At 41.1% G+C, this 18,916-nt stretch overlaps 2 protein-coding genes across 2 annotated transcripts in view; both read left to right on the top strand.

The window, feature by feature from the left end:
• The window catches only part of LOC112395257 (ras-associated and pleckstrin homology domains-containing protein 1-like), a 48,741-nt gene extending 35,406 nt beyond the window's left edge, over positions 1-13,335 (top strand). The window contains exons 8-14 of the mRNA XM_024738364.1: positions 135-200; positions 1,508-1,651; positions 2,523-2,633; positions 6,452-6,550; positions 7,607-7,727; positions 11,413-11,555; positions 12,897-13,335. Coding sequence (XP_024594132.1) covers positions 135-200; positions 1,508-1,651; positions 2,523-2,633; positions 6,452-6,550; positions 7,607-7,727; positions 11,413-11,555; positions 12,897-12,974 — 762 coding nt within the window. The 3' untranslated portion in view covers positions 12,975-13,335. The remainder of the gene's footprint in view (positions 1-134; positions 201-1,507; positions 1,652-2,522; positions 2,634-6,451; positions 6,551-7,606; positions 7,728-11,412; positions 11,556-12,896) is intronic.
• Positions 13,336-14,206: 871 nt separating this feature from the next.
• Positions 14,207-18,244, top strand: LOC112395235 (ras-associated and pleckstrin homology domains-containing protein 1-like). The gene is made up of 2 exons (XM_024738329.1): positions 14,207-14,215; positions 14,302-18,244. Exons 1-2 carry the CDS (start codon positions 14,207-14,209, stop codon positions 15,571-15,573), a joined length of 1,281 nt encoding a protein of 426 aa, XP_024594097.1. The 3' UTR covers positions 15,574-18,244.
• The last annotated feature ends 672 nt before the right edge of the window (positions 18,245-18,916 follow it).

The following is an 18,916-nucleotide window of genomic DNA, read 5'->3' as shown; positions in this document are numbered from 1 at the left end:
GTGTTCCCCTCACTCTGTGTAGGTAGAAATCAACACAGGGTTTCTGTGTCTCTAGAAGAAATCATATACATACCTGTGCCAAGGGAATAGCAGAGTGGGTTTATCCTTTAACTTTCATCTATTCATTTTTCCAGAATTATCTTCTGGGAAAAAAGGAAACAGCTGAGATGGCAGATAGAAACAAAGAAGTGCTGTTGGAGGTATGACTTCCTTCCCTCCTTCCCCTTTTCCTGCACATTATAATATTCAAATATTAAGCACCTTTTTTGAAGTCCAGAATGTCAGTGCTCTATATTTATAATTACAGTCGTAGTTAGGGAAGCCTATTTTCTTCCATAGCCTGTTGGAGAGAGTTCAGCTGTGTGAACATTAGAACACCGAAGAACCTTGTAAAACTTATTATTTTGCCAAGCAGTGTACTAGTGGGCTAAAAGGAGTTATGAGCTTTTAGTAGCTGACAAGTGGGAGAAAAGGCTGGTCATGAAGGATGTGATAGTACTGTTTTATCTGCTTACCCAGAGAGAAATTTGAGTATAGTTAGCTATTTACAAAATATTTCAAACCTTGGCCTGAAATAACTCAAATAATTTTAAAAATCATAATTATTCTTTTAAAAAAATATATACATCTCTTTATTTTGAAGAGTAATAAAACAAATTCAAACATAATTGAATTTTTGGTTTTTGCTGATTTTAGAGAACTAAGGTTGGCATTAGTATGTTTGAAAATCTGAATAAACTCTTATTTAGCAACAAGGCTATTAGGAAGATGAAGATCAGCACTAAGCTTTTCATAGAGATGCTATAGCTATGATTAAGAAAAGTACTCTGCCTAATTCCTAATTGTTTGTTTTGGGGAGAGAGAAATTAATTCACCTTCATGTGTTCAAGTTTAGTGAGGATTTCTACTTTTCCTTTACTAAATATATGATTGATTTTTTAAATTAAATTTTTATCTAAGTATAGACATTAGAATCCAGAATTTTGAGTTTGTTTATATTCCTTTCAACCTAGTATTAAATATTCTGTGTTTTAGAAGTTTTGATACATTGATAGTTTTTAAACTGTGAAAGTGTAATCATTCATTTAGCATGTTGCTTTCTTTTAAAATATATTCCTGTTTAACGCACAGCTAATCGAAATGTGTTGTTAATTTGGAGAAAAATAAAGTCTAATGTTTATGTTAGCTCTGACACTTTGATTAAATTTAGTGACTATGCTGTTTATAAATGCATTTAAGTACTTTTATATGCAACTCAGTTGACATTTCACCTTAGTTTCCTCAAAACAATGTTAGGTAAAAGTTCTTAGGGATTGCCATAGTCGTTCCAGAGTAAAGCCATGTAATGTTTAGAACAGAAAGTTCTAACTGAGGTAAAATTAGCAGCATGGTTTTTATACAGAGGCATTTTGGTTTAATCACAGTGTCATGCATTTCACAGGGGTAAACACAACTTTGTTCTGAGAATCTAAGGATCGTGTCTTTCCAAATCATCTTCTTCTTTTAGGAGTGTTTTTGTGGAAGTTCTGTAACTGTACCAGAAATTGAGGGAGTCCTTTGGTTGAAAGATGATGGCAAGAAGTCCTGGAAAAAGCGTTATTTTCTCTTGCGAGCATCTGGTATTTACTATGTCCCTAAAGGAAAAGCAAAGGTGCGTCCCTTCTGCTGACTTTTAGCTTCCTTATTATGCTGATTGATTTTAATTTGTAGTGAGCGTGCTAATAAGGTGATCCAGGCTCTGATTTGTTTCAGCTCATGTAGGACACACAGGACATTGCTTTGTTTATTGATCTGTTATAAGAAAGAAGAAACCTGAAAATGTTCACTCTCTGCTCATTAGTTGGGCCCATCTCGATTCTCCTGGCAAATTTGAAATCATGCTTTTATTTCTTATTTTTGGAGCTTCTGCCAGAGTCATTTTTGCTTGTTATTGTTTGGGGGAGAATACCTTTCTAGGATTACAGGCGTTTCAGCCTTGCTTAGGTAATGTGCTTCTGCTAAGGGCCCCCATAGTAGCTGTCACTTCTGTGCTTACTGGGGGCCCAGCACTGCAGAAGATCTTTACAGGGTAATTTCATCCAGTGTTTACCACCATCCTGAGAGGTACATGTCGCCCCTGTTTAACTGGCGAGGAGCCCTGACTTGAGAATTGCTATACTCGAAATATGTACTACAGGCACTGAGCTACATGATATCTCTTGTTCTTTCCAGAGAGCTCTATCATACTATATTGTATTTAATATAAATACTATACCATATTTAAAGTCTCTTTAAAGTGCCATCCTTTCCAAGCAAGTCATTGTTCCTTATGAATGGCAAGACAGTAAGTGAAACGGACTGCTTTTTTTGTTGCATCATGGATTTAAAGAAGCATCTGCAGAGAATCTCACTGTCTTGTCTTCTGCAAAATAGCAATAATTTCTACTTGGTAAAGTTTGATTCTCAGTTAGAAGCTGTTACTAGTGATATCTGCTTGTTTACACATTACTGTTAATTCAGTCTTTCGGGTGTTTTTTCCGCAGGTGTCTCGGGATCTGGTGTGCTTTCTCCAGCTAGATCACGTCAATGTTTACTATGGACAGGATTATCGGAGTAAATACAAAGCACCTACAGACTACTGTCTGGTGCTCAAGGTAAACATATATCTCTTTTTAGGAATTTTAATTGATGTTAGACATAGAGGGGGTTATTGGACATCTTAAAATAGTTGGATCTCCATCGAGTGTCCTATTGCTTATTTTCTGTATAGGTTTTTAAAGGAATGGTAAAGGGAATTCCCTGGTGGTCCAGTGGTTAGGACTCAGCGCTTTCAGCTCCCGGAGCCTGGGTTCAATCCTTAGACGGGGAACTAAGATCCCACAAGCTGTGCATTGTGGCCAATAAATAAATGAAGGAAGGAGGGAAGGAAGGAAAGCCTGTGCTTATCCCGCAGCTGACCCTGGTTAGAGTGATGACGCTAGGAAATGGATACTGAATTGTAAGCTTTGAGTCATAATATATAAAATGGATTAGATTATAAATCTGAGACTCTCATTTAATAGCTGGCTTAGTTTAGGAAGACTTAGATCAGAGCCACATGTGGGGGGAAGGGTTCTTTTCCGGTACTAACTCAGCAGAACCAACAGCCCGAGTTCAAAGTAGGCTGGTTCTCATCTGGTCCAGAAATAATTCTCGTCTCCCTTTTCTCCTGAACTATGGCTCTGATAGCCCACGCATGTATTATGATCCATCTAAGCTGTTTTTAGTGATTTTTTTTTTCCCCTATATCCAAACTTTTGAGTTTCTCATACTCATCATATCTGTACTTTTGAGAACTGACATTTTTAGTGATCTATTGGAACATTAGGAAAAGGTAACATTAAAAAGTTCAGGATAATTATGGAGATGATTACGTTTTTCTCATTACGTTTTCTCATTTTCTCAGTAGCCCTGTGGTAACTACTTAGGTCTACATGTTTATATCATCATTTGATTTTGCTTTTGTCTGAGAATTGTCAGTTGGGTTTGAAGAGGTGGTTTAGGATTTGGGGGTAGAGTTTTGATTGCTTTGATAAAGTTAGGTGTATTATAATGGTAGCCCTTTATTAAGTGATCGTTTTTGGAGAATACCCTATATCACTTAGTTACAGTAGCAAATAATTTTTTAAAAGTCAGTATAAAGTAGCTTACTCCAGCAGTTTTCAAAATGAGGTCTAGGGCCCCCTGGAGTCCCTGAGACCCTGTAAAGGGACCTGTGATGTCAATGTTATTCTTCTAATAATGCTAAGATGTTTTTTGCCTTTTATACTCTCATTCTCTCACAAGTGTATAATGGAGTTTTCTAAAAGGTTACATGACATGTGATGATATCTTTGCTCCCCTGGGTAGCGGAATGTGTATTTGTATACTCTTATATTTAACGTTTTCTCAGCTTTAATTTCTTATAAGGTAAATATCAATATAAATAAAAGTTATTTGGGGGTCTCATAACATGGAGACAGTAAGAATTTATTTCAGTGGCTCAAAGTTGTCAGTGAGAACCTACATTCTTTCCGTCTTTCCCTGTTCCATCTTCTGCGTATGGAACTTAATAAGCTGCGTATCAGCTTATTCTCAGACCGACTTACCTGTCACAAATGGCCACTGCCATTTGACCCAACAAAATCCAGCAGAGGACGAGGGACTGTTTTTCCCTGTATTGTCTTTTTTTAAGAGGAAAGAAATATTTCCCAGGAGCTCTTCTAGCAGCCCTCCCTCTGAGGGCCGTTGGCCCGGAGTACATGCTCACTGTTACACCAATCACTGGCAGGGAACAAAGCCACCATTTTTAGTTTACACTAGTCAGAATTTGCTCTCTGAGGTGAGGGGTAGACATCCAAACAATTGGGGTTCTATCAGAAAAGGGGTAGAGAGGAGGAGATAGCTGTGGGGAAGGCAATCAACAGTGTCAGTTAGGGCCAGAAGTAAGTAGGACCACTGGCTATTACTTTAATCCTTTTTGCAGCTCATAGAATTCTTAGGTTAAGAATATTTTTGTTCTAAGGGTTTTCTTGTTTGTTTTTATAATAATGATTTGTATGCTTCGTATTTGCTTTTAGTAAAGTCGGTTAAGCTAAATTTATGTATTTATATTGCCTACCTGTTTATATCTAGAAATTTTAATGTATTGAACTGAAAAAAACACCATACCACTGGGTGCAAATAATAGTAAAAATAATGGCCACCATTTACTGAAGAACTCCAGGGTGGAAGGTGCTGCACTAGAAGCACGGGACGTGTCCATCTCACAAGTCTGGTCTAGAGTCCCCATTTTCCAGATGTGGAAACTGAGGTTTAAGGGATCAATTTGCCTGAGACCACTCAACTATTAGTATTTAAGATATGTCTTTCTTTCTTGTAAGTCTACACTAGATTTTGCCTATGTAAGTGTTTTATTCTTGAGCGTTTGAGTTCTGACAAACAAACCAAAAAGTGCTGCCACACAGGGTCTACACAAATATTTGTAGGGCCTGATCCCTTTCATCAGCTTTGAGCTTTAATGACTGAGTCTGAGTCCTTCCAGTGACATGCCGGATACAGGAAATATATACACACTTGTAGGAGGTAATAAAACACACCATTTGGTAATTAGGTTTTTTTTTTAAGATAATAAAAATAAAAATAAGGGAAGAGCTTATTCATGAAATTTGACAATGTAGAAATAAGTAAGATATATGTCGATGTGTTATCTGAAAGAGGTACACACTTGGGACACATACGTATGCGTGTATAATTAAGTATCTTAAAGGAAACCTGTGTTTTAAAAAAATATATACCGCAACAATTGTTGGAATAGAGCTCAGCTTAGCCAGGTCTAAATTTTCATCCCTTGAGAAGTGAGGCAAAGTAATTTAATATGTTAGGTGGGAAGGAAAAAAATGGTTAGGATTTAGGGATTGGAGTATGAACATGAACTTCTCAAACACTTATTAATAGAAGGATGTTATACATGATAATCATGGAAGTAACAGGGTGGAGTGTTATAGTCTTATTTTTTAGCTTCTTGCATATTAGTTGAGAGAATTGATTTTCAGGCCTATATTGTTTCCAAAGTAATAAATGCGTTGTATATATTCAGTAGTTTCTTTTGGTACTTGGACTAAGATTTTAAGAGTATCACTTTTAGTTACAGATTAGGAATTATGTCTCAGTCTAATTTTTGGCAGGAAGGGTTTTTTCTTCCCAGGGAACTAGTGGTTGTGGCCCAGTGGAGTTAAAATACCCTGAGTCTGTTCTAGCACTTGCATTTTGTAGCCAAGGTCAAGTCACTCACCTCCCATCCAAGACTCAACTGAAAAGTACACTGGGCTGTGAAGACTAAATCTGATGACGCAGTTGAAAAGCTGCTTATTGCCCAGAGGGCACATGCTGTGGGCAGAGGGGCCTGCAGAGCAGTGCTCAGTCCACAGCAGGGAGCAGCACCCATTGCATCCCAGGTGCTGTGCCCTGTGCTTCTTCCCCCCACCCAGGTGTTCACCTCCAGAGAAGCACTGGAAGCTTCACCAAAGACTCTCTTATATGGAGTCTTCTGATTCCATGAGTTCAGTTAATTCAAAGTGAAGTAAACATTCTCCTCCCTTTTTATACTCTCATATTGGTAGATTAAAACTTCCACTGACTTTGTTAAGCTTGGTAGACTTTGTTTCTTTGAAATGTAGAAGGGGTACTGTGGAGTTTCCCATGATGTGAAGGTTTTTTTGTTTTTTAACTGAAACATCTTGACCTAAAATTTAACACAAGTTTCTTTCTTGTTTATTTTGTAAAAATACTTAGGGCCATTTTATTTGGCCTTATGGATGTTTAAGAGGTATAAATTATTTGGCCATTATTCCAAAGACCTGTAATTTGTCAGGATATGTTTAAGCTTTGATAGACTTTGTTTATTTCTTAGTTCTCCAGGGGACTTAGTTGGATTTTGCCTTTAATCTTGCAGCACCCACAGATCCAGAAGAAATCTCAGTACATCAAATACCTTTGTTGTGATGACGTGAGGACCCTGCACCAGTGGGTCAATGGTATCCGCATCGCAAAGGTAGGTTTTCTTTTGGTTTGATAATGGAATGATGGGTGCTTAATGATATGGTTTTTGTTGTCATGATAATTATCCTGTTTGTTTCATGTTCATGATTTTGCCAGTGTCTAGTTTTCTCAGGCCTAAGTTTCATGTTTTAAATGTCTTTTTTTCTTGGTGATGGGGATAAGCTTTTGACACTTGGTATCCAAGGAATAATACTGCTGGTAAAAGCTTGTGTAGCATCCAAGTGATTTATTTGGGCTTTGGAGAATGCACTGTATGATTCTTATATAGCAGAGTTTAGCCTAAACAAAAGAAATTTTTTGAAAATTAAGCTGCCTTGGGGTTGGGGGAAGAATGAATAGGTGGAGCATGGAGGATTTTTAGGGTGGTGAAAATACTCATACTCTGTATGATACAATGGTGGGTACATGTCCTATACCTTTGTCCAAACCCATAGAATGTAAACACCAAGAGTGAACCTAAGGTGACCTATGGACTTTGAGTGATTATTACATGTCCATGTAGGTTCATTGATGGTAACAAATGTACCACTGTAGTGGGGGATATTGATAATGGGAGAAACTATGCGTGTTTAGGGGCTGTGCATGTATATGGGAAATCTCTGTACCTTTCTCTCAGTTTTGCTGTGAACTTAAAACTGCTCTTAAAAAAGAAAGTCTTAACAAAGTTTTTTTAAAGGACATCTTAAGGGTGATTATACATAATGCTTGAAAGGGTATTTATTCAGTTACTTTTAAGTTAATGTAACTAAAAATAAAATTTATTACAGACATAAAATCAAAGTTGCTTTAAAAGTAACTGAAAAAAACTCTTTATATTGTTAATGAATATAATCAGAATCAAGTGTTGACTTCTTGCTGCCTTTCTCAAAACGAGGACAAATAAGAGTGGATTATAATTTACTGGTATGAAGAGAATTTTTGAAGTATTATAGGTATTTTAATAGAGACTATGAGTCAGTAAACAGAAATGTGTCCCCTTTTCCTATCCCACGCATCCATACCATACCCAGTAAAGTACAGATGTCATCATTTACTGCCTTCTGTTTAGTACGGGAAGCAGCTCTACATGAACTATCAAGAGGCCTTGAAGAGGACAGAATCGGCTTATGATTGGACTTCCTTATCCAGCTCCAGCATTAAATCAGGATCCAGTTCTTCCAGCATCCCAGGTAGTTTAAAATGTCCAAAGAAAATGTCCAAAGAACTCTTTACTACCAACAAGAAGGTGTCTCTATAGAGACTGATAGAAGACCTGGTTATCTCAGAGTGATTTTTTAAAACTAGAGCCATGCCTGATTTCTAAATTATAATCAATAGGTACATGTGCTTTTATTCATATATTTTTTTATTTTTAGAGGGGATAATATCATGGACTAGTTCCCAAATGTGTTTAAAATGGAAAACCGGTAAAGTGGTAAAGCCGGGAGTTTTGTTATATATTTATAAAGTTAATTTGAAACTCAATCATATTGCTGAAAACAACTGTTGATGCATAATTGGGGGTAGAAAGTTGCTTGGAGAAGAGTACTCCGAATCATGATGAAACTGCACTCCTTCCCCACAGGTTTCCTGACATTTCAGCAGAGTGGAAACAACTGGAATTAGTTCAGTATCACAGTTAAGGAAGCTATTTAAGTCATCAAATTTTGTAAAGTTTTCAGAGGAAATAGTGATACTCAAAAGGTGCTTATTTTCAGATTCCCACATCCTTTTAACAAGGATGCTGTAATCATATCTTAAGATACATGCTTCTTTCCCTTCAAAAGTTCCGTAAATGATATCTGTGTCATCTAAAATCATAATTTTTTTCTTTGTTCTAACAGCCCATGTTATGAAATAATTACTTTAAGAAGTATTTGATTTAAAAGCTGTATGACTAGATCTCATCCCTAAATAAGTAAATAAAAACACATCGAGAATGTGTATATACATGGGCTAGTGTACACACGTATATTCTCTCTTCTGTCCACTGAGAGGGCTAGTAGCAGTGAGAACACTAAGAACCTAGACCTCGGTTTCTCAATGCCATTTTCCAAAACAAAGGATCCCAGGGCTCTGGAGTGGCTATTCTAAGGCTGTGGCAGAGAATATATAAGATGAGCCTGGAGCATCCTGTGACAAAGGAAGTACTCAAAAAAAACACAGCGATGGGGAGTCTGTAAAAGGGACCCAGGACCCAACCTACGAGAGTGCTCAGTGGCCAAAGCTGGAACAATTTGAGCAAGAAAATAACATAGTATAGGACTGTAATCCAAATTATAAAATAAATAGCCATCAGTCCATGGGGATATAAATAAGTTATTGAATTAAATAAATAAATGGAGAAGAAGAGAAAAATCTCCTGTACAGATTTCTAAATAGATTTATACAGATGCTCTGCCCTCAAGGAGGTGGCACTTAACTCCCCTCTTGTTAAGTGTGGGCTGTGTAAAGTGACTTGCTTCCAAAGAGCACAGAGCGGGAAGGTGTAACCTTATATCGGAGAAAGCTGACAAACCATACCTCGGCCAGGTGATCACGGTAATAAGTCATATTGATAGCATGTGCCCTTGATGCAGTGTGATGAGACTGGCATTTTCCCTCTCTTGGTCTTCCTCCCCAAATCCCTTAACCTCAGAGAAAAGGCATCAGACAAATCAAAATTGAGAGACATGCGACAAAATACCTAACCAGTACTCCTCAAAACTGTCAAGGTCTTCAAAAACAAGGAGAGTCTGAGAAACTGTCAGGGGAGACATGACAACTATCTGTAATATGGTAACCTGGATGGGATTCTGATCAGAAAATGGACATTACGGAAAAACTAGTGAAATCCAAATAAAGTTTGGAGCTTAGTTAGCTTTTTTTTTTAAGTATTGTTTTATATTCTTTTTTTTTTTTTTTTTTTTTTTTTTTGGCTGCATCGGGTCTCAGTTGTGGCGTGCAGGATCTTTTGTTGCGGCACATGGGCTTCTCTCTAGTTGTGGCGCATGGGCTTAGTTGCTCCGCGGCATGTGGGATCTTAGTTCCCTGACCAGGGATCGAACTGGCATCCCCTGCATTGCAAGATGGATTCTTAACCACTGGACCACCAGGGAAGTCCCAGAGTTAGTTAATATTAACATGAGTGTAGGTTCATTATTCGTGACACATGGACCAGAGTACTGTAACATGTTAATAACGAGGTAAACTGGGTGCTAGGTATGTAGGAACTCTGTGCTAGTTTTGCAACTTTTCTGCAAATCTGAAACTATTCTAAAATAAAATGTTTATTAAACTTGGTGGGGAGAAACCTTTGTGGCAATGGATTAGGAAAGGCACGGTAAGAAGAGCATGTCACAAGTAGGGTTGTAGAAAATGGAATTAAGGGAAAGATGGAGGGAAAAAACGATGTATACTATTTTATAAAAATTTATATAGCACTTAACAATTCAAGTGCTTCCACATGTTACTTTATGAAGTGGTATGGTGCCTTTTCCCACTCCAGCATCATCTATTTGTATACATCGTGTTAAGTATTAGGTAGACTTTTTCAGGTAAACTGTAAAATCATACATATTCATGCTGAAGAGAGCTCAAGAAGTCACATGTTCCAGCCTCTTATAGGCTGTTATCCTAGATATTAGATAGGGATGAAGAAAATAAAGTAGGTTTTATCCTATATTGCTTATATTTTTACCCTGAGGATACTGTCTTAACTTTATCTAAAGGAGTTTGTGGCTGTTATCTTTGCAGTACTTTGATGAACTTGGCTGGACTTGCTTATTAATACTGCAATCTAATAATGCCCACGTCTCACAGAGTGACTGGATGGGACTAGCTTTAACATTTGAGTCTCCACCAGATGCCAGACATTGGGCTAGGTGCTTCTGCAAGGTTATCTCACCTGACTTGGAGTCCAGTGAAATAATCTTTCCAGTTCCCTCACCCTGGATGTCAGTCAAATTACACTGTATCCTCAGCCATTCCCAGGTCCCTTGAAGATGTCTTCATGCCCTTCAGGAAGCCAGGCTATGGTACAGCTGCTGTCTTGTGATGTCAATACCTGAATCCCTAGGAAACACACTTCTTACTGGGGATCAGATTCTCAGTATTGTTCATTACTGGGATAAAGGAAGTAATCATCATGTATAGATCTGAATTCATAAGTGAGAAATCTCTGAGATGGCCTGGAGCAGGGGTATATAAAAAGATTGATTCTCCATGTAATGAAGATATGACTGAACAAAAAAATTCACTACTCTATTCATGGTTCATTAATTCTCTCTCCTTTTAAAATTTATTTATTTTTGGTTGCGTTGGGTCTTCGTTGCTGCATGCGGGCTTTCTCTAGTTGCAGCGAGCGGGGGCTACTCTTGGTTGTGGTGCGCGGGCTTCTCATTGCAGTGGCTTCTCTCGTGGAGCACGGGCGCTAGGCGCGCGGGCTTCAGTAGCTGTGACACACAGGCTTAGTTGCTCTGCCGCATGTGGGATCTTCCCGGACCAGGGCTCGAACCCATGTCCCCTGCATTGGCAGGCGGCTTCTTAACCACTGCACCACCAGGGAAGCCCTCATTAATTCTCTTATTTGCTAGGAGTTCTTACAAGACAGGCTGTCAGGATACCAATAATGTTACTTGAACCTTTTATTGCAATTATCGGTTTCTTGTGGTGAACTATTTAAAAAGAATGGAGATTTCCTATTCACCCTAGGACAAGAGAAGTTTTCTAGTGGAAAACACGGGCTATGTTTGTGTGAAATGAGTCAGGTAAAAGTAACCTGTTGCCGTTCTGCATCGCATCTGATCTTGAGTGAAAGAGTTATCCAAACATACATATTTATATGTCACAATACTGACTTATTTAATCTGATTTTTGAAAATCTGTTTCAAACAGAGTCTCAGTCCAATCACTCCAATCAGTCTGATAGCGGAGTGTCTGATACGCCACCGGCAGGACATGTCCGTTCCCAGAGCATCGTGAGCTCCATCTTCTCCGAGGCCTGGAAGCGAGGCACGCAGCTGGAAGAGTCTAGCAAGGTAACACGCTCGGGTCAGGGTAGGGGGGACATCTGTAGTGTTCCAGGGGTGTAGCTTGTTGTTCCCTTATTAGGAATCTTTCTTGGCCTTATTTCAGTATTCTTTCTTTGCTTCTCCTCAGAAATGGACATTTGTGAATTGGCTCTGATGATCTAAGATCTCAAAAAAAAAAAAAAAAAAAAAAAAACCTAGCAGTTTTATCAGTGGCTCGGGATTTTAAGAAATAACACTTTCCACTCTTAAATCAGTTTGGATGGAGCAACAACACCCTCCAGTGCCAATGCCTTAATTTTCCAAAAAAAACTGCTAAGTGTTGATTATTTCTTTATTCGTTATTTAGTTTATTCAGACTCATTCCTCTATCTTCCTTTCTTTTATGCTTCTTGGCATTTCTCTGCACACTGATGAATTTTCTCAATTTATAGTTTATGTGGAAGACTAAATTCCAATTAATCCCCTTAAAATTTAGGATCCCTGAGTCTTGCATAGAAGGTTGTTCATTGACCCTGAAGGACACAAGTATAATTATTGCAAGACTGTTTAGAAAAATAGAGAGGTTCTTTAGCCTGGTTGAAAGATACCGTATCAAACTGCCTCTGAAGTCCTGTGGGTGACCGTGTCCCAGCAGTGCTCACCTCTCAGCAGGCGAGGGCACACACCATCGCAAGGAGCCAGTAGGACACCCGGCCTGGCCATTTTGTTTTCACCCAGCAGTCATTTTGATTTTTCATCACTGTCAGTCTTGTCTGAGTCACTTACATCAGTACGTTCATCAGTGAGAATTAAGTGGCTATTTCCCCTCAGTTTATTCCTTTATTTGCATATGTGGTTGATCCACTGGACATGGAGAGGGTGGAGGGAGGCGTATGTAGCCCAATGGGGTGGAACACTTTCTCTTAGAAAAATAAATATTTGAGAATTGGTTCTAATGACCTAAATTCTCAAGACACTGGCAGTTTAACTCCCTAATCGGAGGCTCCCACTTTTAAGAAATACTTCTTTTTCCTTCTCGTACTTCATCAATTTGAGTGGAGCAGCACTATTTGGTGCTGGTGGTCCACATGTGTCGTAGACAAGCCGGGTTTACACAATTCACATACCTAAAGAAAAGTCCTTTACCTTACTAAACTTTTAATGGTGTTATCCATGTGCATTTTAAATTGTAGAACTACCCAGTTGTCATGAGAAAGGCCAAGGAAAGCAAAGGTCCACATGGTCTGTGACGAAGCAGTGTAGTCCGTCATGGCACGTAGTGTCAGAAAGTCCACGAACCCTGCCATGCAGCAGTGACAGTGTGTTTGAGTCTTGACCCCCTGTGTGTTTCTTCTCCTGTTACCTCAGTCTCAGGTGCCAAATGAGAAGGCCAGCACAGCTAAGGTCTACTACACCCCTGCAGCAGCCAAGACAGGGTCAAGTTAAGGTCGGGGGTTGTTCTTTGGAAACACATTAACCTGGGTGACTCCTGTAACCAGATCTTGCGGACTAATGCTTTTATTTTGATGTGCAATTATTAAGGGAACATGTGAATGTCCTGACGGGCATTAGAACTCAGCCCCATAATGAGCCTTCTACTCTACTAACCTAAGCATTCTTGACGCTAATTAGATGTCATTCAGAATTGGAAACAAATGGTTTATCTTGGATGCTCATAGTTTGTTCAAAGAGCCTAAAAGATGTACCCAGAGTTATTAAGCCAAGAGTTCTTCCTCTGCTCTTTCAGAAGTACTTGAACCACATTCATGCATGAGTAGCTCCATGAAATAAATGACCAGATGTGGTGATTTGGGCAGTGCCAAGAGGGGCCCACATGGGCTGGTCAGCAAGTTGTTGGCAAACTCTAGCTCCTATTTCTAGGTACATTTCCTTTACTCTAGCCTTCCAAAGTTTCCTCTCATTTTCTTCTGGCTTTTTCTGTATGATATTTTTATGATCTTTTGCCATAATGTTTATGAAGCATTTCTTTATGTATTTTCCAGTAAAACAAATGTAAAGAATACCCCCCCTTTACCTGCACTGCTGGACTTCTGTGCATGTTGGATGCAAGTGTCTCACACGAACACGAGTGTGTGTGTCAAGCTCATTCATTCCTGTGTGACTGTGCACGCCTGCTGAACATACTCATACTCTCACGTGTCTGCTCACTAGCGTCAAAAAGCCGTCCTCATCCTTCGGGAGGCCCTCCACCAGCACTCCTAAACCCAGTTATGGCATCTGCTTGATGTAGATGCCGTCCTGGACTGAAAGGTGAACTCCAGCCATCACGTCTCCCTTTGCCAGAGTCCGGGGAGGCGCGGGGTGCGGTTCCGTGCTCTAACTCGGGGCAGGGTGTGTGAAAGCCAGAGGCAGAAACCAGAGGGCCCAGCACCATCCAGGCAGCTTGTACAGCAGGAAGTTTTCCCCAGGTTGTTAGGCAGCCTGGCTGTTTGAGAAGATCGTTGGGTACACACATTTTCTCCGCGCCCTTGCTGCCCAGGGAGTTAGATTTTAGCCTCCCCGACATTGTCCATCTTTATGATCAGCTGCTGCATCCTTTCATGCATGTCTCTGTTTCCTTGCTTTTTAGTTTGACAGTCAAAGCTTACCTCTGTAACTGTTGTGTTTGTTGTGTTTTCTCTCTCCCAACCTCCCTTTTGTCCTCCTTTTAGGCCAGAATGGAGTCTGTGAATCGAGCCTACACTTCTCTCATGCCCCCTTTGTCCCCGCAGCCTAAGCCGCTCACCCCCTGCTCTGCCTCTTTGTGAAAAAGCAGCCAGCGCTTCCTGTGTCTCACGTTCCACCCTCTCCCCCTGCTCCTCCTGGCCCGGTCCCCCCGCCCACGCTACCCAAGCAGCAGAGCTTCTGTGTGAGGCCCCCTCCCTCTCCGCTCTCTCCGGCGCCCTCCGTGGTGAAGCAAATAGCCAGCCAGTTCCCCCCGCCTCCAACCGCCGCCCCCACGGAGGCGGCGTCCTTGAAGCCCGCTTCAGCCGCAGCAAACGTCGCCCCTCAGTCCCCGCCTGCTGTGAAAGCAAAGCCCAAGTGGCAGCCCAGCTCTACCCCTGTCCCTTCTCCGGACTTCCCTCCTCCTCCCCCCGAGAGCAGCCTGGTGTTTCCTCCGCCTCCGCCCTCCGCACCCACTGCTGCCCCTGCCCCTGACAAAAGCGGATCTCCGGGCAAAAAGACCAGTAAGACGTCCAGTCCGGGGGGAAAGAAACCTCCCCCGACCCCGCAGCGCAACTCCAGCATTAAGTCCGGCAGCTGTGCGGAGCACCCTGAGCCCAAGAGACCCTCAGTAGACAGTCTAGTCAGCAAGTTCGCAGCGCCGGAGCCCTCGGCGTCTCCCGGCAAGGAGACGCCGCCACCTCCCGCAGCGCCCCCCAAACCTGGAAAACTCAGTCTTCCCGCAGTTCTCCAGCAAGGGGGTGTGTCGGCAAAAGCATCTGTTCTGAGTGGGCGCGGCAAGGACTCCGTGGCAGAATTCCCTTCTCCTCCGTCCGATTCTGACTTTCCACCCCCTCCGCCGGAAATAGAGCTTCCTCTGCCCCCCGTAGACATTCCAGCAGTGTTCTCGGGAAGCACGTCTCCAAAAGTGGCAGTGGTTAATCCGCAGCCACAGCCGTGGGCCAAGTCGGTCAGGAAGGCCCCTCCGCCCACGCGACCCAAACGGAACGACAGCACCCGCCTCACGCAAGCCGAGACCTCCGAGCAGCCGCCAATGGCCACAGTCGTGCCACAAGTGCCCACCTCTCCCAAATCCAGCCTTAGTGTCCAGCCTGGATTCCTGGCTGACCTCAACAGGACACTGCAGCGGAAGTCCATCACGCGGCATGGCTCGCTCTCCTCCTCGCGCGTGTCTAGAGCAGAACCCACAGCCACCATGGATGATATGGCATTGCCCCCGCCACCCCCCGAGCTGCTCTCTGAGCAACAGAAAGCCCGTTATGGAGGCAGTCACATATCAGGCTATGCAACGTTGCGGAGAGGGCCGCCTCCCGCTCCCCCCAAAAGAGACCAGAACACCAAGCTCTCAAGAGATTGGTAGCTACCGTAGGACTTTATTTTCGTGGGATCTGTACTCAGTTCTACAGTCAGCTCACCTGATCATCTATGAATTCAGGCGTTCAGAGCCTCTTGGTATGATGTTGCTGTTATTCAGGTAGTGTTCAGCTATATGTGTGTGTACGTGTGCAGGTACACACATAGCTATACATAGGTAGTGTGTGTATGTATATATATGTATACATATATGTATATGTATATATATAGCTGAAAGTGATTCTATTTATTCTTTTTCTCTCCTAATCTGAAAATGGGTTTTGTGTATTTTGGGTGGCAGCGGCATGGAAGGGGATGTGTGTCCTGCCGGTCCCTTATGATTTCTATTATCTGTCATGTGGATTGGACCAAAAACTTCTGACTTATTTAGAAGGTATTTTATAAATGTCCATGCGCGGCCTATCTGTGCATGTTGTATATTATATATTAAGGATAGATGTATAATGTGCTGCTTCTCAGTTTGAGAAGACAACCAGAATGTTTGGTGTATCTATGGGGCTTTTGTGTTTGTTTTTTCCCCAGTTGGCTGAAGTTAGAACTGCTTGACTGACATTTCATTACTATACGTAAAGGGGCACTTTAATCAGGAAAACCTCTCAGCTTCATAGAACGGGTAATAGTGCAGTGTGGGGAAATTTTCAGACACTTATCTGTATGTGGTCGGTCGTGCATAGAAAAAAGTAAATACATGGTGTAACTAAACCATTCTAGTTGCAAAACTGTTGCCATGATCCCACAGGAATCTAGGATGTATTCTGTCACAGGTAAGCCCTTCGCCTGTAATACATGGATAATTTAGTACTATAATCCTGCATAGTTCTTTTTGTACTGTTGGGATCCTTTTCATGAGCTTGTGAAGCTTCAAGTTTGGCTTCATGATTCTTGCTTTGATTTATTGTAAGAGGATATCCAACACGACACCCTTGGAATGCTGTGTCCCAGTGTGTCTTTCGGTCACCAGTTACCTCCTTATGGTGTGTGCTGTAGGTAGATGCTGATACTAGGTGTCTGTAGACAATTGCTGTATCAGATGTACTCAATCCTTTGTCCAGTCCAGTATGTTGCATCATGATGAAAAACAAAATCACCTTCTGAAATGCATCTTTTTTGTATATTGCTCTCTAGAAGGATGAATGATTAGAAAAGAGAACAAAACTGGCCCCTGTGCAGCTGTCATTAAATATCAGGTTTTTTGTGGCTAGTAATGTGAAATACAAAGAATTCATTGACGTGTGGGACTATCATAGAGGGAGGGGGAAAATGAATTTTTTGACAGTTTCACCCATAGCGACTGGAGCACACTAGGGTCCTTGCTTGTTGTAAGCCTGGTTGTAGAGATTTGTCCGGGTTACCAGGTGTTCTGATGGGAGTTGTATAGTCCAAGTACAGTAAGTGACATCACATATTATGCATATGCAGTTTGCTATAACATAGAATCATTGCTCTAAGGACACACTATAATTCTGTATGCTTCACACTATACTTCTAGATGCTTTTTTTCCCCTGTGAATTTTCCTCGGTATATGAGAGAAATGTGTATTGGCTCATCAATTTGTGATGATAAATGGACCGTCAGGTCAATCTCAGAGCTGCTCCTAAACCAGAGAATAAAAACTAGCCTCCCCAGCAGTGATAAATGAGCACACCTTGTAATGAAAGTCTGTGCCTGTTATGAATAGGGATCACCAGTGCAAACTGCAAAAATCTCTGACACTATCCCATAAGGAAAAAGCAATGCCAATACAGTGGGGCAGAGATACTAAATAATTCAAGAATAAGCAGAGTTGTGCTATGTAAACAGGATTTCCCTGTAAACCCATTCTCCAACAAAGTACTTCATCATAAAGAGAGAGTAAGAGGCACCCCCCAACTGTCACAGATGTGACAGTACACTCATGTGTTTATAGAGCAATAAGAATATACACCATTGTGCATTTGTTACAGCCCTGCTTCTTTAAAAGACACGTTTTAGATCTTTTCAGTTCACAAAGTTTTGTGTGCTTGATATTGTTATGCTTATGAAGTGACCTTTAACACATCTGCGTTGTTAATTTAAGCATGCACAGCAATTTGAAAAACATTTGAGAAAGACTGCCAAGCTCCACTGTGACTCATGAGTGATTTCCCATTGTCTTCTGCCTGCAGCTTTATATTCTAAGGATCGCCCTTATTTGTGGGATAAAGAGTTTCTAAGAATAGGAATCCAATGATATAAATGTTCATCACTAGGGCTTTTTGTGGTGGTGGTGGTCTTTTTTTGTATGAAGGTGGGCAACTTCAGCTCTCCTTGAGGAAAACAAATCATGTGCCCCCAGTCTTCATTCCCTCCCCATTTGAGCCCTAAGATCCAGCCTTTTTTTTTTTCAGTGGGGGATTTCCCTGGCCTTCTTGCTTGTGTCAGTCTGGATGGTAGCCATCTGAACTGATGCTTCTGATGTATCGTTTTTCTGAAAGAGCAGACATCCTTTAGAACACTAGGGACACTAAAGAGAACAGGGCCAGAGGAGGAGCTGTATCATTTTTACCCCAGTCAGTGGCTTGTTGACTATCTGACAACAGGCCGTTTACCTTTGTATTTCTCCAAAGACAGAAAAGGCTATTTAATCAACATTTTTTCCTCTGTGTGTGAAACAACTGAATCAAAAAAAAAAAAAAAACCAAAATGATACTTTAGATACACTTCTAGTGTTTTACTCCCTAGTGTTTTTGTTTTTTTTTGAATTTGGATATTTGTTAGGATGTGGTTTCATGGGGAGGGGGGGTCGGGGCTTTGGAGATTACTGTTATTTTTGTACTGTTCTTCTTCCCTGGTGTGTTCAAGGAAAAAACATACTGCCAGATGACACTAGTACTGTGCCTTCTTTCACTGCCTTCTGCTCAGCAGCTCTAACTCAGCAAAGCTTCTTCATGTCAAGGAAGAAGATCTTGGCGGCTGTCTTGGCTGTACCGAAAGATGAACAGCATAGATGAACTCACCCTGCTGTGGAGGGCAGTGCAAACAGGTGCCCATTAGAGCTAGTGACTGGATTAATTAGTGACACCCTTAACTTCTACCACATAATTTCAAAATTGGATCCAACCTATGCTTAAAGTTTTGGCACCAACTCTGAAGGGTAGCAAAGCCTGTTCTGGTTAGATTATTCTGTACTGAAGCTTTTACTACTCAAATGCATTTTTTTTTTTCCTTAGCTGCTACAGAATCATACTCTTGGAAAAAGTAACTACTACTGTAAAGGTTTACAGGTACCCACTTAACTGTAAATTGGATTTTTTTTTTAATTTCTGGGGCTTTTTAAGATAAGACTGCTGACTTCAGAAAAGTTCTAGGA

This window comes from Neophocaena asiaeorientalis, unplaced genomic scaffold, assembly GCF_003031525.2.
Source record: "Neophocaena asiaeorientalis asiaeorientalis breed wild unplaced genomic scaffold, Neophocaena_asiaeorientalis_V1.1 scaffold258, whole genome shotgun sequence".
NCBI lineage: Eukaryota > Metazoa > Chordata > Mammalia > Artiodactyla > Phocoenidae > Neophocaena > Neophocaena asiaeorientalis.
This window is presented reverse-complemented; position numbering and strand designations above follow the sequence as displayed.